The sequence below is a fragment of the Solanum tuberosum genome, unplaced genomic scaffold, assembly GCF_000226075.1.
Source record: "Solanum tuberosum cultivar DM 1-3 516 R44 unplaced genomic scaffold, SolTub_3.0 scf00131, whole genome shotgun sequence".
In the NCBI taxonomy this organism is placed as follows: domain Eukaryota; kingdom Viridiplantae; phylum Streptophyta; class Magnoliopsida; order Solanales; family Solanaceae; genus Solanum; species Solanum tuberosum.
Window position 1 is genome coordinate 48,685 of NW_006239054.1, and position 20,367 is coordinate 69,051.

Here is a 20,367-nt window from a genome sequence, read left to right on the forward strand (position 1 = left end):
TATTCCTTTTAAGTAAATAACATATCATTCAGTCAAGTGTCGTAAGATAATACTAGATTCATTCTAAAAAAAATATGTACATAAAATATTTGTTTTGATGGAGAGACCATGACTGCATGTTCACAATAAATTAGTTTATAAATCCTCGCCCCCACCCACCCAATGAAGTTAACTTATATACATGTTCAGTCCAAGACTAATAATGTATAAGTGTGAATAGAAGAAAATAAAACGATAAAGTGAGATACCAATCGTTTAATGTCTCCTCTTCACAAGAGACTCATTGGCAAGGAGAAGTATGTCTTATATCCTTGATACCGACACTAAAGTGTCCAGTATATAAGGTGATGTGCTTTAACATGTTTTGAACCTCGCTTCAGTTAAGCACGCTCTTGACAAGTGACAACAATGTGCTCTAAGAAACCACTTTAGGTCTGATTCAAACTCAAAACACTCCAAAATTACCTAAACCAGAGAGTAGAAACTTAACTCAAAGGAGAACATTGAAGAAAAATCTCATTCCAAAGAATTGAATACTGTAAGCAGAATAGCTGTTTTTGGCTCACAGTTGAAGGAACAATGAATGACATTATGTAACAGTGAATAACTCAGAAGTTGAGAAGGAAAGAGTGATGAACTGATTACAACAGAGAAATCAAAGAACCCCTACACAGTTGGCTAAAACAGAAACCTAACATTAGCAAACATCAAAATGTAGTTGTGTGAGCGTGTGGCCAAGCAATGGACTCCAATGAAAGAGAGTATAAGTGAAAGGATTTGTATGGTGATTTCAACGTTGGAATGTCCTAGAAGAATGAAAGGATTGTTCATACCACAATCAACAATGAAAATGGAGTAACAAAACCCAGACATAGAAGTCGAAAGAAACATACAAAATATGTTAACAGAAGCAAATGATCCCCATAGAGATTGACCCAAGCGAAGTAGGAAGAAAATGATGAACCACAGAAAGCAACAATTTAACCTTATTCGAGAAACCAAAAGAAGCCCACCAAGGAAAAGAGAAGAAGATATGGGAAAATTAACTGAAAAGGGAACACACGTCCAACACATTGGGAGCAAGAATAGAAACAGGGTGGAAAGCATGTAGAGAGATGAACAAACGCTCTTTGAAAGAACAAAGAAAGTAAGGGAAAAGTTAATCTACCTGTAGCGATATCCAATTTACACAAACAGGTCTGCGAAAACAATTGAAAGAAAGCAAACAAACCAAACTAAAAAGAAAACAAAGAACAAGGACTTTCAGATGCCAAATGAAGATTCTGAATCGATAATCTCTAAAAAGAAATATCAGATATTTAGCTGTTCATCAAGAACAGAGTGAACTAAGTAGAACACAGAAATTCACATACAAATGGGAAAAAAAGTGTAGAGATTAGCGAACAAATTATCATAATCTACAAAAAACTCAAACAGTACGTTTCTTCCAAAAAGAAAAAGAGCTTTCAGTAGGAAACAAAAATCCAAAAACGTCAAATTCAACTCTCCAGAAATACCAGAATTGAGTTGTTTAGGGCATACTGTCAAGCACCTCGGGCTGCATCAAAGCTCTTGTCTGTTTATTCACTATTTTTTATCTCGACGGAATCCCAAATGTGCCCAAAGCGTGTTTACACTTATGCAGGAAATTTTCAACCATGCATGTGCTAATCGGATATGCACAATCCAAGAAACCATTCAAAAGAGTAGTAAACTAAAAAATCTCAATTGCAACAACATGCTAAAAACTCACATCTCCGTGTTTCAGTTTGTGAAAGCTCAAGGCATGTCAATTACTTTATAAATGATCTCACTCCACGGAAACAGCATCCAGCAATCTTTTACCTTCATCAGTCAGCTCTATGCTTTCCATTTTAATACGCCGACGCATGATAGGACTTGTTTTTTCAGAAGCTATATAAGTTCGTAACAAAGATTCAAATATGTCAACCCCCAACTCATCCTTAGCCTTCTTCAAAATTTCCACAAAGTGTTCTGCACCAGCGACATCTTTATTTTGTTCAAAATGACTCATGAATTTTGTTACGATGGCAGATGATGGAAACCACTTGCTACCATCACCCCTTCCAATTGAAACTGCTTTGTCAACACAATCAATTGCTGATTTGATATCCCCGTTTTGCAGATAATAGTCCATGAAGATCTCCCATGTCTTAGCATTGGGCTTAGCTCCACTCCTTCGTGCCCGTTCCTTGAGCTGTTCAGCTTTCTCCAGGGAACTTTGTTTCGTGTAAACTCCTATAAGAACATTTGCTATACGTATGTCATAAGTTGGGCATCCAGACTCCCATTCCTTGAAACATTTCTCAGCACCCGGTATGTCATTCAAGTTAACTAAAACTTGGATCATGTTAAGATAGCTTATGTTTGCTGTTCTGGGAAAAGCAAGCCTCAAAGAACGCCATACCCGATATACTTCAAGCAAATTTCCAACACGACCATACAATGTGATCAGAAACTGGTAAGCAGTAATATTGCGGCATGCATTTTTCTTCTCCAGTTCCTTGAGTGCCTTCACTGCTTTGTCAGTTAAGCCAGCATCTGCATAGATCGATGCCAAATTACTATAAGTAGTCCAATCTTCAGCAACACGGCCATCCCTCTTCATTTCATCAATAACCCTCTCAACCCCAGAAATATCATTCACAGAAGAAAGAGCCCTCATCCAGACATTGTAGGTATAACAATCTGGCATAACATCATTGGCCTTCATTTCTTGGATAATGGCGGGGATTTTTTCTGGGTGCCCAGTTTTTGTGTAAAGAGTCATCAAGCTGTTGTAAGGCATGGAGCTTAAACTTAAGTTAAGTTCTTTCACTTTCTCCATCAAAGCCTCAGCTTTTTCAGTCATTAATTCTTTGCAGTAGCAGTTCAGAAGGGCACAATAAGTAAGAAGATCTTTCGATGTCTCTGGGAGATTCAAAAAATAGCTCTCTCCTGCTTCAATCCCTTTACTCTTGGCAACAATATCTATATGTATAGCTTGATCACTAACAGTCTTGTTCATGCCCCTTTTTTCCATTGTTTCTGATAACTGCACATAGCAACTAGCAAATTAAAACATTTCATTTCGCTAAAAGAAAACCAAGAAACCATAAATATTAATTGCTCACAAGTCACACCTTATAGTACTAAGTAAATAACAGTTCTACTTCAAATTCTACGTTGGCGTTCAAAGATCTAAGAGATAAAATGAACCCACTTTTGGATTTCATAGATAGTGGTTTACAGGCACTGCATTAATGTAGCATCCCTTAAGCAGCTATTCACCTTTTTGTACAAAGCTGCCACCAAAAACTTACATAAGAATTAAGTAAAAATTCAGCAGTCCTTCCCTTGCTGATTCAAAATATTCTTTAAACTTGAAAAGGAAACTAAGCCGTCAAAACCATAGCAAGGAGAAATCTTTTGCCATAAAAGTTGTTCAACATGACTGGAAGCATGCAGGAGAACAGCCAAAGATTAATCTAATCAAAAGGGAATATTGCTAAAAGGCAAGAACCACCCTTTGAATTTCCAACATCAAGCTAAGCTAGAATATGCATGAGACCACCAACATCAAGGTAAGCTTGAGGCGGATTTAGGATTCCTATAACATCAGTGCACCATGGAAAAAAGAGATAAAAATAAGTATCAAGTCGAAATTGATCCTACTTGTTTAGGTAAATAACTTAGTTGTCAAACCAAGTGCACAATTTAGCCTTTTGGAGCATGGGTGCTAGCACAGATAATATTAATCAATTCTAGCAAATATGTATATAAAATATCCAATTTGGCGGAGAGACCATGACAAGCAATTCAGGGGAGATGATCTCCTTCCCTGAGAAGCAAATTCGAAACCCAAACTTATTTACAGGTCAATCAATGGAAGATCAATATACAACTTGGTTTAAGGGACACAATCCCCATAATGACAAAACCCCAAACTTATTATGAGGCCAAATCATGGAAATCTACTTAAAAGCAAGAACATTTTACAGAAATGTTTAGTATTTTCAGGACAAATCATCAAAAATATACAGAAATGCAAAGTTCTTAGAGTTAAATCCATACACTTTCGAAAAAAAAACGAAAATCTGAGAAAATGGGAGACCTTGAGTGCTGGAGCGTAAAGCTTGCGTTGGCGTAATACTTTGAGGGATTTTCCAACTTCCCATTTGAAAGCACTTTTGTGTGATTTCAAAAATTGATTCAGATTTTTCCTAACATGATTCTCTTCGCCTCCTTCCTTGAACAGATTTTTGTAAAGTGCATCTTCCAAATACTTTTTTTTAGACCTTTTTCCAATGTTCTTCGTTCTCGCGAGATTCTGCATAAACGACGCCATTGTGATGGTTTCCTTCTTACACTGTGATTTGGGGGTTTTAGTTTCAGGTGGAAAAACCCTAGCCAAGCTGAGGAAGAAGACTGTGAAAATGGTAATGGGCTTATGAAAATGTAACCGGTTTAAACTTGGCCCAAATAGAAGTCCAACATTGTATTGTGTTGTTACTTTAGATACAATGTTCGTTTTAATAGTTATTTACATATGGCATAATATATAAACGTATTTTTTAATTTGGTGTCAGTTGACATTTCTAACATTTAATTGTTTGTGTGCACAAATAGATATTTAAACTTGTATAAAGTGGTAATATATGACTTATTCGTGACAATTCACTTCATGCATGACGTCCTGCGTTTATTATATCATGTAGAACGTATGTGTATGCATGTATTGTAACGTCATGCAATTTGAAATAACTATGAAAAAGCTTGAAATTGGAAATAGTCATTTTTGGAAATTTAAAATCTGGAAAATTTGGTTAAGAATGGGAAAAAGTGAGTTTTTGGTCAACTTTGAACAGTCATAACTCCTAGCTCAAGATGAGTTAGGTGTAGTTTCAGTTATCTTTGGCAAGCCCTTGGAATGATCTTTCCAACGCCGCCAAGTTTGCTCGATTCCGAGTTCGTATGAGTGAGTTATGCCTTTTGGAAGTTAGGCTGTTGGCAGGGCAGTTAACCCAATTTTGTAAGGGTATTTTGGTCTTTTCCCTAGCCATTTTTTTCTTTTGGTTATATTGAGGTGTTAGACTGATTTTAAATCAGTTTTTCCCTTTTTAAAAGTGAGAGTTAGGGCTTTTGAGAGAAGAGAGAAAGAAGAGGAGAAAGAGAAGAAGAAGCAAGGATTCGTCAAGATCGTCGTGGTTATCATCGGGGGTGATCCATATTAAGGTATGTGAGATCATAGTGTTGGTTGGTTCATTCCCCCACACGCCAAACTCGTTTTAATTTCGAGAAAAGATTGATTGTGTTGTTGAAATTGTGGTTTTGTGTTGAAGTCCTTGTTGATTTGGGACATGTTTATGGTTGTGTTTTTGAGTTGAAATCTATTGTATGTTGAGGGGTTTATGATTCTAAGTGTTTGGGGATGGAACCATTGAAGTTAAGGAGGTTTGGAGTTGGAAAAATGAAGGAGAAAAGTCAAATTTTCGGGGAAAAAGGGTTGGGGCGTCGCGCCAACCAGCGCGCCCCAAAAGGGGCTCTGAAGCCCAACCCTTGGGGCGGCACGCCTAGCAGAGCGCCCAGCAGGCCCCTCTGAAGCTTGAGGGCTAGCGCTCCGCGCCTCTCAGAGCACCAAGGACGCCAAGTTTCCCCTTTCATTCCCCACTTTTTCATACATGTTCCTTGGTAATGTACCTATGTTTTATAGTTGTTTTCAACACTCTAAGGTACATCCAAGCATCCCGAATTCATCCATAAACATGAGATCATTACCCTCGAATCCGTACTCCAATTCGAGGAAAGTTAGGATCAAAGTCAAGAGAAGTTAGAAGTCAAGTTTAGAAGTTAAAAAGCAAGTCTTTAAAGTTTTCAAGAGTCTTTATTAAACGTTTTAACTTTGTTTTAAGGCTCAAGTTTCAAGTTAAGCCAAGAGTATAGAGTTGAGTTCATTTCTCAAAAGTTCTTAGGGAACTATGTATTCCCAAAGAAGTTTCTGAAATGTTTTTATATTTGAGTAAGAAAGGAACTATGATTCCAAAAGAGCCTTTGGGCTAGTTTTCAAGAAAAGGGAACATCGATTCCAAGTGAGCCTTTGGGCCAGATTTTGAGCATTATCTCAAACTAAAGAAAGATGTGTTTAAAACACTTATGAGCTAAAGTATTTTGGGAGTAGTATTGAGCACCGAATTGGGGACGCGAGTTCATATTTACTCAACTCTCCATAAGAACTATGTAGCCAAACATGGGAATTAACGGGTCATTCTTTTTAGATGATCACGTAAGATTAAGCTAGTGGATCCACTAAGTTAAGTAAGGTCTTATACCACGGCAAGATATAGGATGGTCCTTGGGCAACGTGAGGTAAAACGTTGTATCATCACTAGGGCTCATAGTAGTGGTTGTCGGTTAAAGAATCTCCCACTAAAGTTATATTACTTTTATATAAGTAAAGTTGAGTTTGTTATTGCTTTTAATCATTAACGGACTAAGTTGTTTACAATGTTTTACAAGTTTTATATATATTGCATGTGTCTTATTGCTTATATTGAGTTTGGTTATTCATGAGTCGAGCAGAGCCAATGTAAGAGTTCATTTGCATTCTTTTCAAGCTTAAGTTGTTGTTTAGCCTTCCAGCTAGCATACTCGTACATTCAATGTACTGATGCCAGTTGGCCTGCATCTGATGGCGTTGCAGACACAGGTACCCCGGATCAGCATCCAGCACGTCGTTGATCCAGCTGAGCATTCCAGAGTCAGTGGTGAGTCTCCTTGCCTTCCGGAGGACTCTGTGATTTTGTGTTCCTAGTTTTGTTTTATTAGGATGTTGCGGGGTCTGTCCCAACATCCATCTCAGTGTTATAGAGGCTTCATAGACAGTCAGTCAGTTAGTATTGAGTCTCTCATCTATGTATATATGTAAATATTCTATTTTGAGACACAAGTTGCCTTTTGGCATGTTATGCATCAGTTAAGTTGTTTTATAACCTTGCATTGCATTGAGTTTATTCTGTTGAGTTAGGTTTCCGCTGAGTTAAGAAAGCCAGGCCAAGGGTTCGCTTGGGGCCAGCAATGGTCTCAGGGTGCCGGTCCCGCCCAGGGTGTAGGTTCGGGGCGTGACATATATAAGTTTAAGTGTCTACCTGTGCACATTCAAAATTGAAGAATGTAGATATTAACTAAGTCAAAGTTAAAAAATATGTTTATGTATTGTGCTTTTATATCTATGGACAAGTAATATTGCAATGTTATTCATATATAGTATCATTAATCACATAAAAAATTGAAACTTTGCGATAAAGACGCAATTTTGGAGATGATGTTGAAGAAGAAACTAGTACCTCCCAATCAAATTCACAAAGATACCTATTTCTTTTTGCTCGTTTGTCTATTGGTTAGAGCTTTGCAAGTATTAGTAATACATAAATTTGTTGTCTATAACTGATTAAAATTATACAAGTATTAATAATACATGAATTTGTTGTTTATTCTTCGATTCAAATATGTTTCAAAATATTGAGAGGCATTAATGTGAGATCCTTACTCTAAGATGATCAACCAACAAAGTGACGAGTCAAATTCCCAAAAGTTTCTTGTTCAATCCCGAACCCTATTCTTTTTTGTAGATTTATTCTTCAAATTATTGATGTATGACATTATGTAACAAGGGATTCAACACAATATATCCAAATATTGTTGTATTCATCAAAGTAATACACTAAAGATACAATATAAATACGATAATATTATGAAATAATATTGGTAAAATAAGCTTTCAATTAACAGCATGATTAAAACCTGCAGTATAATATTGTTACATCCATGTTATACAATTACTCAACAGGATAACTGAAAACTAAAGGGAAAAATTGTGCAAATTTTGGAATGAACTGAAAACTGCACTGGAAAACAGCAATGCTGTTTAGCAAGACTAGTTTAAATACTATACACTCTTAAAAACACAAATATTCCAGAAGGAAATGAAGAAACTAATAGACAAACAGTATCTCGCGTACCAAACGAGCCCTAAGAAACAAAAAAATCACTCTTCAAAGACCTATAGTTTTAGTGCTTCTCTGAATCCAATGCTGAAACTTTGCTCTAGACCTTTCTTGCCACCACCAAGCACTGGATTTCCCTTTTGCATCATAGCAACAAACTCATTGTAATCAATGCGACCGTCCTGAAAAAATAAGAAATTTTTCCATGACTGAGATTACAATACAAGCAGCACATGTTGGATATCTTCCATGTTAGAGTGAAATACGTTTTTAGTTCTTTGACAAATGTTAACTACTACAAGGATCAAGACATCGTTCTGAGTAGGTCCAATGAAGTGAAAGCTAAGAAAACAGAACTTACATTGTCCTGGTCAGCTTCTCTAATCATTTCTTCCATGCGAACATCTCCAATGCCAAATTCTTCACAAGCATGTTGAAGCTCGTCTGCAGTGATGTAGCCGCTTCCATCTTTATCAAAGTAAGAGAAAGCAGCAAAAAGATGATCGTCTCGTTCAATTTTGTTAAGATGTAATGTCGCAGCTATAAATTCACCATAATCAATTGTTCCACTGTTATCAACATCAGCCTGCAATTTCAGAGAATGCAAGGAGTTACTCGAGTATGCCATCATCTTTGCTGTTGGTTGAATGAAAGATCTAACAATGGCATGAAGCTAAAACCAATCTAAGCTTTTGATCACAAGCTGATGATAGAGTTAAAAATATAAATCATTACAGCAATGAGAAGGATAAAATACCGAACAATGAATAGATCACAAGTTCTCCCACTGGCAAAAATTTTGATTGCATCATTCTACTTTTTTTCTTCTGAACACCAACAACACCGATCCATTCTCTTTTCCCAATCAAAGTCATATTCAAGAAGGGATAATAATTAACTTCCACAAAAATAATTCAATTTATAAAATTCTTTGCTTGACATAGACTTAATATCTTTCAAGTTCCACTTAAAGCAACTACTAGTGACACATTGTCAATTTGCATGGAAGTGGAAGATGGAGGTTAATAAGAAAGAAAAGAAATCTAGAGAACTATGATATATATCAGTTGGATTAATACAACATTACCATAAAAAAATATATATTATTTTACGGTAAGTTTACATATGTTCAGATAAGCAATTTCAGTACTTTGAACAACGAACACTAGTGTGAAAGAGTGAAATAACTGTCTACATTCTTCCATCTCAGACGTACTGCTCGAAAATCATAGATTTTTAAAAAATGAATCAACGACTAATACCATCTCAGACATACTGCTCGAAAATCATAGATTTAAAAAAAATGCATCAAGGACTAATATGATACTTACTGCTTGCATAAGATCATAGATCTCAGACTCCTTCAGATTAGAGCCAAATCTTTTTAATCCATCTTTGAGCTCCTCAAAAGTTATTTGACCACTATTGTCTGTGTCTATCATCCTGAACATTTCTTTAAGACCAGCAATTTCTTCTTCAGATAGGCTTTCAGCAATGACCTGTAGTATGTACAGCGTAATATTTAGCAGACTAGTTTCAACCTAAATAGATTTTTTTAGGTCAATAGTTATCTTGCACATTGATAGACTCACTCTCAAAGCCATTTTCTTGAGCTTGTTCATTGCAGAAAATTGCTTCATTCTACTGAGAACTGCAGAATCCAGAGGCTTATCAGGAGCCACACCATCAACTTGAACCCAAGGATGGCCTACAAAAGTTTCAATATCACCCTCAGTGACTATCAAAGCTTTTCATTTCAAAAGAAAAGTATGGTTTCATCAACAGGATTCCAAATAATCAGAACCAACAACAAACTCAGTGTAATCCCACAAGTGGTGTCTGGGGAGGTCGTGTGTACGCAGACCTTGCCCCTACCTTGAGAAGATGATAATCTTTCCAAGAACCAAATATTATTGAATTCACCCCATCAGCTCAGTTGTTATTTACAAATTAAAATCCAGAAATCAGAAAAAGACAAACTGTTAAACTACTTACATAAAACTTCATGTGCAGTTAAACGTTTTCTTGGATCTCGAATAAGCATTCTCCTCATCAAGTCTTTGGCATCTTCTGAAATACTTGGCCATGGGTCTGACGTGAAGTCAAGATCACCGTGCAGGACTTGTTCAAATATTCCTTGCTCATTTTCTGTATGATAGAAAAAATTAGTTCCGGAAAACGATACAAAAAGATGATATGTGGTTAGAAGGGCAGTATTTGATTCCAGAAAACCTTTCCATGTTCCTCTCCATGAACATAATTATAACTCAATTTTCCCTTATGTGCAGTAGTTGACCGACTTTCTTTGAACATAGAGAGAACAGGCACACATGTAAGGAATCTGCCGGAATCATCCATAGTCATGTACCAAGTTTGACCAACTATTTATACAGTACAACACGGTATTTTCTCCTTACAAACATGAATCAAGTAAAAAGAAAAGGTCTTTTTCATCTTTTCTTGTTTAAACCAACCATTACATCAGTCATCTTTCTATTACCATCCACTTCTCTACCGATGGATTAACCAAAAGACCATTTCAACCTCCATTTGGCCATCACACCATCCATCTTAGCCTTGTAAAATTTTCCAATGCCCCTTTCCATACATGCACTATTATTTCAACAAACTGAGAATCTCTGAATCATTTCTTCGTTCATTCTTGCACTCCTTAAATCTTGACATTAATTAAGTTACTTTAAGTACCAGAACACAATCAGAACCTACGTTGCACGAACTCAGGTGCCGATCTAGAGGTCAATTCATCATCACATAATTTTAGCATTTGGAGAGTATGAATGCAGGTGGTGGGAGCCATCCACTAAATGTATAGTATGGCATGTATAAGTATTGATTTCGAGTAATTAGAGTTATTGAACTAAAATTCATAACATTTAATTCTTTATAAACGCCAAAATTTTGTTCATAAGATATTTCGTGTAATAGCAAAGTATATATTTATCAAACCAAATACCCAATTAATCAATATTTCTTGTTCATAGATGTAGTCAAAGCAACCCAAGCTAAGTAGACCAAATTAAGCATGGACCCAAACCCACATCCAAATCTTGTCGGATAAATCCAGGTGCGACAGGGATTTTGAAGCGTCCGAGCAACACAGATTCAAATCCAATTCCAAAACGATTCAGAAGGAGATCTTAAGTGAAGTAATAACATTGCCTATTTAAGAATCTAATGAATTAATTACTGAAGAAAGAATATTCAAATTGGATTTACATTGATTTTGTCATCCTTGAGAAGAAAAAACCACTGACCTCCTTTCAGAAAAAAAAAAAAAAAAAGACTTTTGAAATTTCTGGTCTAAAACAAATTTTAGACATTTGTGTGGCTATAAGTCATTTCAATAAGGGTACAAGAGAATTTTTTTTAAAGTTAAATTCTTTCTTTTATAGAAAGGTGACATTTTTTTGAGACGTACTTAAAAGAAAGTGTGCCAAACAATTTGGGACAGAGGGAGTAATAGTGAAAAAGTGAAAGAAATGTCTGATAGAGGTGCTGCAATGTCCATATACCAAAATAATTCAATCTCAGCAAACATGAACAACAAGACATCAATTCTTCTGATAACAAATTAAATGCACATTTTAGGTTTCTCAAAATGTAAATAGAAGTGGAAAAGTAGAGAACTTTTAGCGAACTAAATGTAGAAGAGCTAAACAATGGAGCGAAAGCCGAAAAGTATCCAATAAATGCCAATTCTGATGACTCGGGAATGCTTACCAGCCCAGAAAGGAGGTACTCCACTTAACAAGATGTAGATAATTACACCAGCACTCCAGACATCAGCTTCAGGACCATAACGTTTTCGGAGAACTTCTGGTGCAACATAATACGGACTGCCAACAACATCAGTAAATTTGTCGCCTGAAAAGAGAAAAATATCAATTAATAAGCAGTTTGGAAAAGAATAAATATGGTCAACATAGAATAAAGAAGAAAGAAAATGTTAAAATGGATCAAATAGTTGTCCAGTAAGTTTTATTAAGATGCCAAAGAGTTCACATAATCCGAATCACAGTGACTAAAAAGATAAGTAGTTTATGCATATAATTCAAGTTAACAGACTGCTAGTATGATTACGTGTAGAACCTGATTAAAATTCCAATATCATTATGAGTCAGCATTAGTGAAACAACATGTTGAAGGCACCCCAACCGAAACACTTGATAACTTCAAATTGTTCATAGTGTAGAAAAATCAACGTACACAAAGAGGCACTTTAACAGAAAAAGACGATGTCAATCTATTCTATCCATGCGTCCTATGAAGGAAAAGGGTTGGATCTACCAAATGGGGGGTCTCAACTTCGAAACCCTGCATGCTTTTTCGGTCGAGCTGGTCGCATGAGGCTTGCCTATTGTTGTTTACCTCTCTTGTGTGGTTTGAGGGCTATGGAGTTGGGTTTGCCTTGTATGCACCTGAAAGGTAGCGGCTGCGGGTTACCTTGTCAACAGAAAAAATGAAGGAAAAGGGTTGGAGTAGAGGAAGGTGGGCCATAGGAGAATTGGTTCCTTAAAACCATTGCTATTGGTTCACTTTTTGTACTTCACTAAAAGAAACAACAGTAACAAATACAACTACTAATACTACTAGTATTCATCAGTCCAAAGCAAGTTGGAGTTGGCTACATGAATCCTCACTCCTCATGTTACTCCATTTAAACTCATCTTATGCTACTTCACCGAAAGAAACACAATTTATATCCTATTGTACCAGAAATATCATGACGAACACATTTAATTTTCATGCTTACTCTTTCTAATGGATTCCGAGCTAATTGTGTACCCATTAATTGACAGTGTCTCAAAGCAGTTTAAAAGAAAGGAAGTACATATCATACAAAACTACCTGGTTTGAAGAATATTGATAACCCAAAGTCAATTGTTTTGAGAAGTGACTCCTCCGTCTGATCAACAAAAAGAAAATTCTCAGGCTTAAGATCACGATGCATGACACCAAGAGAATGACAAGCTTCTACAACTCCAACAATAGTCCGGGTGAGCTCAGCTGCTTTTCTTTCTGTATAGTGCCCTCGTTGAATAATCCTATCGAAAAGCTCACCCCCAGCACAATACTCCATAACAAGGTGAACAGCTACAGCATCCTCATAAGCCCCTTTTATCGATATAACATGAGGATGTCCTGCCAAGTGGTGCATTATCTGGACTTCCCTTCTAACATCTTCCACATCATCATCTGTTAACAACTTCCTCTTAGCAATCGATTTGCAAGCATATCGTTTCCCCGTTGCTTTTTCAGTACAAAGAAATGTAGTTCCAAATTGTCCTTGTCCTAATTTCTTTCCTATACTAAAAAACTCCTTTAAATTCCCAGTTTTCTTCTGTAACACAGAATCAGTCCTAAGTCCAGCACTAGACACCCTCTTCATTTCAGCCGGCTTTTTGGGCTTTTTCGGTTTTTCTTCCTCTTTCTCTTCTAACTTAGGCATTGTCATCTGTTCTGGTGGCTTATCTTGAACTGGCAAAGGTGATTCAGTTTCTTTAGCAGAAGTTGGTGTTTCTACTCTAACACTTTCATCATTATTGACAGTGGAAGCACTATCATCCGGCGACCGGGATCGCCACATTGCTGCTGACATTGATTGAAAGATTCCATTTTTAGAAATACTTGGTCCTACACAAGTGTTTCCCATTTTGTTCCTCTATTAACCCCCCTAAATCCTTCCTTCCAACATCAAAATCTTTCTTTTCACAAATAAAAATAAGATCTTGATACTTCAATCAAACAATCAACTACCAAAAACAAGTCAACAAGCATTCAAATCCAAGAATTGTTCAACACCACCAAATCAAGATTCAACAAAAACAATATCACAAGTATATAGGCTTTGCTAATAGAACAGAGTCAAATAATCAGAAACAAACATAAACATAGCAAGTGATTACAAATTACTAGCAAACAATGAAAAAACTAATAAACCCAAGAAGGGAAACTACTGCTAAGACATGGGAAGGTCAAAGAAGAACAAAAAAGGGGAAAAAGTTGAGATCTTGATTAGAAGAACAAAGTGACAACTACCAAAACTTCAAGAAAGTGAGAATTGGTCTCTAAATATTTGACAAATTAGTATATTTTACATGCATTTTGGCCGTAAATTTTGGGGAGAAATTGCTATATATATGTGAGTGCACATGTAACGATAAAATTCAGACAAAATCGCCAAGAAAAACGCGTCTTGGTCGGATTAGTCCAAATAAGCCTACGGTTTTTACTAGAACTCTCGTTTTCTTAGACTAACTTTCACGTATAGCAAACATAAAATCATAGTTATATGCTATAGATATAGTTTGCATAATTGTGCTCTATAGCAAATATAAATATTTATATTTTGCTATATATATACAAAAAAAATCAATTGTATAATCTGTTTCGGTATACATATACAAAAGATCAATTGTATAATTTGTATTTGTATAAAGCGAGAAAGAGAGAAAGACAAAAGAAAATTGGGTAGGAAAAGATCGTATTTGTATAATCATAAGTGTATAAGATGAAAATATATGCATTTGTATTAGTATATACAATTTTCTCTCGCTTTACACAAACACAAACGCAATGTATACATTTGTGTTTGTATAAAGTGAGAGAGGCGAGTGAGAGTGGCAAGCAAGATCTGGGAGAGGGGAGAGAGGGGAACGAAAAAAAAAAAATAAAAAAAAAATATATATATAATTTTCTCTCGCTTTATACAAACACAAACGCATTTTATACATTTGTGTTTGTATAAAAGCGAGAGAGGCGAGGGAGACTGCCCAACGAGAACGAGAGTGGCGAGCGAGATTCACCAGGAGAGAGGCGAAATAGCAACTGTTTGCTATGGGGTACAATTAAATCAAACTATGGTTATAACATTTAATTTGAATTAATAGTTTGTTATTATATACCATTTTTCCATTTCTTAAAGCCTTTGGGATTTTGGTGTATTTTTGCCATTTATGGCATGACTTTTACATAGTTTCCTTTTTTAGAGTCAAACGATAATAACTTTGACTAACATTTTATGATGTATTTTGATATGCAAAAAATTGAAATTTATAGTACTTTTTGTATAATTATTGACTATCCAGATTTTATGTTTAAAATATTGAATTAATGTAATCGAATTTAACTTTGAAAATTAATCAAATTGACTTTCGAAAAGCGCAACATGACAATTAAAAGTGGATGGATGGAGTATTTTCGTTCTTGAACTATTTACGGTCTTAAAAAAACTTTTTAATTTGATTAATTAAACTTAAATATATTTTTGATCTTGCAACATGAATGAAATTCATCTCTAAATTCTCACCAAATTTAAAGGTGTTTTCAACATTTTTTTCGATTTTTTATTAAGAGTTGTATGCTCCTACAAGAGTTTGAGACCATTTGCTAGGTCATGTGGCAGATCGAGGGTGTATCTAAGTTTAGTTAGTCAAGTATATGTATTTTTAAGGTTGTTAATAGTTTTAATAGTTCGGAAATAGAATTAATAATTTGTGTCAAGTTTAGAGGTATTTTCAATGCTCCTCTCAAAAGTAAAATATATTATTTTTCTCTAGCTCAGTTTATATGATGTAAGTAAATTTGACATGAAATTTAAGAAACAAAATTAATAAAATTTGTGTTGTTTATGATTTTAACCTCCGCATAATGCATTTTGATTATTTCGATCTCAACTTATGATTTGCTCATATATGCCAACTTTGGAAGGTAAGTGATTAGATATTTTTGAATATAATAAATGGAAATGAATCCTACATTTAGAAGGAAAAAAAACTTATTTAGTGAAGGTTTATATAGAATCATTAAATACTCGACTTATTGTCTACCCACAAGGCCACAACTTTTCCAAATAATTGATGATTTTTTCATTTTTAAGTTTTCTGCTCTTGGTATTCATTTTGAATACTGATTAAATGTGATATACTGATATTTGTATTGAATTACACTCATTTCATGGGGAGATGCTTTTAACAGATTTTTTCATTTTCAAAAATTCGAATTCGAAATCTCTAATTAAGAGTGATGATATTTCAACTATTCCAACACAACTCATATCGATAATTGATGAGATAAATGGCATATCATAATGGTAACTTCTGTTATTTGGTGACTTCTCGTTGAGTTAGGTGAAATAACATGCAACATTTATTGCGAAGAAAATGATGGAAATTGTAAACTATTAAGCAAAAAATATTTTTATAAATTAAGCTTGTAATAATTAAAAGATGTATTAATGTATTTTGTTTGGTTTGATTCAATTTAATGAGATTCTTTGTATTGATTCAATATTTTGTAATCAGAGAACCAACTGTTTGATTAGTTTATCAAATATCACGATTTACTACAAAAAAAAATTTATTAAAAATTATACCTAATTAATCTTTGATCATTTTTTTTTTGTAGTTGGAACCTCTAGCAAATTCTCAGACAGACAAATTAATTTCCTCTTTTATAATTTATCAGACAGAATTGAGGTGTATTGCAGTTTTGGAATAAAATACTATAATTTGCAAATATGTAATACATGGAAAATGATATAATACATAAATATGTCATTTAACTTTATTTTTATTAGTATTTATATTCTTCAATTTTAGGTGTATAAGTAAGCACTTAAACTTATATAAAACTAAACAGAATACATATCATACGTGACATAACACACGCAGGATGCCACATAGAACACAAAATTGTCATGTAAGATGATGCGTAGGATGAATATATCTATTTGTCCAATTTTATATAAGTTTAAGTGTCTACTTATGCACACTCAAAGTTGGAGGACATTGGTGCTAGGTTATTTAAGTTAAAGGATATATTTATGAATTATGCCTAAAAATGGGTATTTAGATTTGTCGATCTTACTGAGGGCATCTCCAATCCTACACTCTATTTTACTCTCCAAATATAGAGTTCTCTATTTTTTAAGACAACCAACTTCAACCCAATTCTCTATTTTACTTTCTAAAAATGAATCTTCTTCTCTCTCTCCTCGATATTATATTATTATTTCTATTTCATTTTTGTTTTCTTATTTCATGATATAAATCTTTCTTTTTTTTTCCAAATAATCATCCTATATAATTTACATGTAATATAAAATTTTAATTTTTTGAATTTTTTTATTTAATATTAAATTATATTTTTTTCTAAATCTCTAAAGAACAACTACGAATAATTGAAAAAAGAAATCAACAATCACAATCGCAATCACAATCACAACTTCTCTAAATCATACACTAATTCCTTTTTCGGATATTGTTAAATCTAGAAACGGCTACCGGATTACTAAATTATTATTGAGATTTTTAAAATTATTATGTTATACATTGTATTGTATTGTTATCCTGTATTTAAATTATTATGTTATGTATTGTATATTTAAATTAAAAAATTATCTTATCATTTAAATTTTGTGCATTCTTCATAGTGAAAATTAATAATAACATCAAATTGTATCACAAAGTGACGAAAAAAAAATTATTAATTCGAGATGAAAGTAGTATATATAAAATAAAATATTTTAAAAAAATATTATATTACATTTAAAAAGAATTGCAAATATTAGAAATTTAATTAATTACCTTATATGAAAAATAATATGTTAATTAAAAAATAATATAACTAATAATATAATATTCAAAAAGTGAAATAGAGAGTATGAATAGTAGTTCTCCAAATTTGGAGAACTACTATTCAACTCTCTATAATTGGAGAGTAGAGGGTATAATAGAGAGTGCTTGGAGAGGACATTCTCTATTTTACCCTCCAAATATAGAGTAAAATAGAGTAGGGTTAGAGATGATCTGATAAGTTCTATTTAAATTGACTAGGGAGTTGTTTGATTTATCAAATTGTGTGAATAGCAGTCTTTTACCTTTTACATTGTTTGGACATAGAAGCATTGCTTTGATTTGCTTGAGTTGTGTGGGTCTTCCAGAAATAACCTCTTTACCATAGAGAGATAGTGATAAATATTAATACTACCCTCCTCAAATGTTATTGTTGTTTTTGTTGGACATATAAGTATTGATTATTATTTTTCAAATAAGAATGTCCAAGATGTCCTTAAAAAAACTAGGTGAAGGTGTGAAGCAATATATTCTGCTATTATTGGACTGAAGTTTTTGGCCTTCATGAAATGGTGAAGTATTGTCCATCATTTCATAAAGGCCAAGAACTGAAAATAAACCTATAAACCGAGAATATTATTGAAGTGTCCAAAGATATCAAGGTAGGTCGAAGTCAATTAAACATTATAATTTACCCAAAAAATTTGCCAAGTAATGAAATCTTATCATGTCTTTGTATATAGACATTATAAATATAGCCAACGGAATATTATAATATCATCATTCACTTTTACTTGTTTTGTTATATTAAAAAGGGGAATTTTCACATATCGCCACTCAATAATAGCCTAATTACGCTTCATAGTTATAGTTTGATAATTACGATTCGTAGCTACATGTTATAAGGAGGAGAGTGGAGAGCGAGATTGGGAGAGGGAGGAGAGAGGCGAGCAAGAGAGGGCAGAGAGTGGAGAGAGGTGAATTGTATATGCATATCAGTTAGATAATTGTATATTATACATATGTATTTGTATATCTGGCGAGCGAGATTGGGAGATGGAGGAGAGAGGCGAGCGAGATTGGGAGAGGGAGGAGAGAGGCGAGCAAGAGAGGGCAGAGAGTGGAGAGAGGTGAATTGTATATGCATATCAGTTAGATAATTGTATATTATACATATGTATTTGTATATCTGGCGAGCGAGATTGGGAGATGGAGGAGAGAGGCGAGCGAGATTGGGAGAGGGAGGAGAGAGGCGAGCAAGAGAGGGCAGAGAGTGGAGAGAGGTGAATTGTATATGCATATCAGTTAGATAATTGTATATTATACATATGTATTTGTATATCTGGCGAGCGAGATTGGGAGATGGAGGAGAGAGGCGAGCGAGATTGGGAGAGGGAGGAGAGAGGCGAGCAAGAGAGGGCAGAGAGTGGAGAGAGGTGAATTGTATATGCATATCAGTTAGATAATTGTATATTATACATATGTATTTGTATATCTGGCGAGCGAGATTGGGAGATGGAGGAGAGAGGCGAGCGAGATTGGGAGAGGGAGGAGAGAGGCGAGCGTGAGAGGGCAATAATTTGTATAATTCGCAGGTACGTTTGTATAATTCACATTTTTTTGTATAATTGAGTAATATAAAGTCTGAAATTATACAAATATGATAAAACTCGAAATAACGAATTAATACAAACATAAACATATGAACTTTAAACAATTATACAAAATATATTATACAAATTACATTATATAAATTATATTATACAAAATCCGAAAACTATACGTTTATACAAACTTTAAAAAGTTGTACACAAAAAGATTGAATGTATATGGTGATAAAACTGAAAAACCAAAGGAAATCATCGTCATATACAGATACAAACCATCGTATACATATACAAATCAAACAAAAATTGTTAATTGGGAATTATACAAATGCGGTGAATCATACAAACGTGACTAACTATACAAACTCGAAGTCAGCTGTAATACCCTATATTAAAATAAGGGCATAATTGTCATTTAGCTCCCATTTAAAATAAAAAAAGAAGATCAGAAATTTAAAAAAAAAAAGGGCTGAAAGCCCTAACAGAAGCAGCAGCAACGCTGCTACTTCAGGGATCAAAAGAAGAAAAAAAAAAGGACTCTTCTTGTTCTATAGTGAGCGAACGAACGAGGAGAAACATAAATTTAAATTGAAAGCCTTAGCTCTCAAACTAAAGAGAGAGGTGGAAGAAGAAGAAGAACAAGAAGAAGGTAAGTTTCTTAACTTAGTCTAAAGGTTGAATTTGTATCTTCCATGACTATAAGATTGGGAATTGGGAAGTTGAGAAACATGGGTTTGGAAGAAAAAGAGGAAATTTATTTCGTTCTTATGAACCAAGTGAATATAGTCAATGATTTGAACTATAAACTTTGGTATTGGGCTTATATGCAATAAGAGTAATTGGGCAGTAAGGTTAGGTTGATCTTTTTACAGCGAGAATTGACCAAGAAGAGACTAATGTGTGTGATTAAAGCACTAATTAAGTGATTGGGCAGATTTCGAATCAGTCATGAAACCTCTAGGGCTGGGTTTTTCTTTTTTAAATGTAGTATGAATTACCTAAATGAAGGAGTTAACACGAAATTATTATGAATGTGATTATAGATTGACCAAAGGAATTCGTACGGAGTGATTGAGTGGCAAGCTTGGTAACTCAACACAAGTACAGTGAGTAGTAATCTTACCACAATTGATGTTTTATAACTTGCATGACTTTCACATG

At 34.3% G+C, this 20,367-nt stretch overlaps 2 protein-coding genes and 1 long non-coding RNA gene across 3 annotated transcripts in view; 1 reads left to right on the plus strand and 2 right to left on the minus strand.

Moving 5' to 3' along the window:
• Window positions 1-1,370: 1,370 nt before the first annotated feature.
• Window positions 1,371-4,456, minus strand: LOC102596005 (pentatricopeptide repeat-containing protein At1g60770). The gene is made up of 2 exons (XM_006350870.2): window positions 4,115-4,456; window positions 1,371-3,055 (listed from the first exon to the last, which is right to left on the minus strand). Exons 1-2 carry the CDS (start codon window positions 4,346-4,348, stop codon window positions 1,811-1,813), a joined length of 1,479 nt encoding a protein of 492 aa, XP_006350932.1. The 5' UTR covers window positions 4,349-4,456; the 3' UTR covers window positions 1,371-1,810.
• Window positions 4,457-7,997: 3,541 nt separating this feature from the next.
• LOC102596332 (calcium-dependent protein kinase 1-like) lies at window positions 7,998-13,714 on the minus strand. Its single transcript, NM_001318643.1, is given in 7 exon segments — window positions 7,998-8,185; window positions 8,365-8,589; window positions 9,335-9,502; window positions 9,596-9,711; window positions 9,999-10,151; window positions 11,745-11,888; window positions 12,873-13,714. Coding segments are annotated over 7 exon segments (1,737 nt in total). The 5' UTR covers window positions 13,678-13,714; the 3' UTR covers window positions 7,998-8,059.
• Window positions 13,715-19,728: 6,014 nt separating this feature from the next.
• Window positions 19,729-20,367, plus strand: part of LOC107061277 (uncharacterized) — a 1,405-nt gene continuing 766 nt past the window's right edge. Inside the window, exons 1-2 of the long non-coding RNA XR_001473896.1 lie at window positions 19,729-19,855; window positions 20,250-20,312. This is a non-coding gene — a long non-coding RNA (uncharacterized lncRNA). The remainder of the gene's footprint in view (window positions 19,856-20,249; window positions 20,313-20,367) is intronic.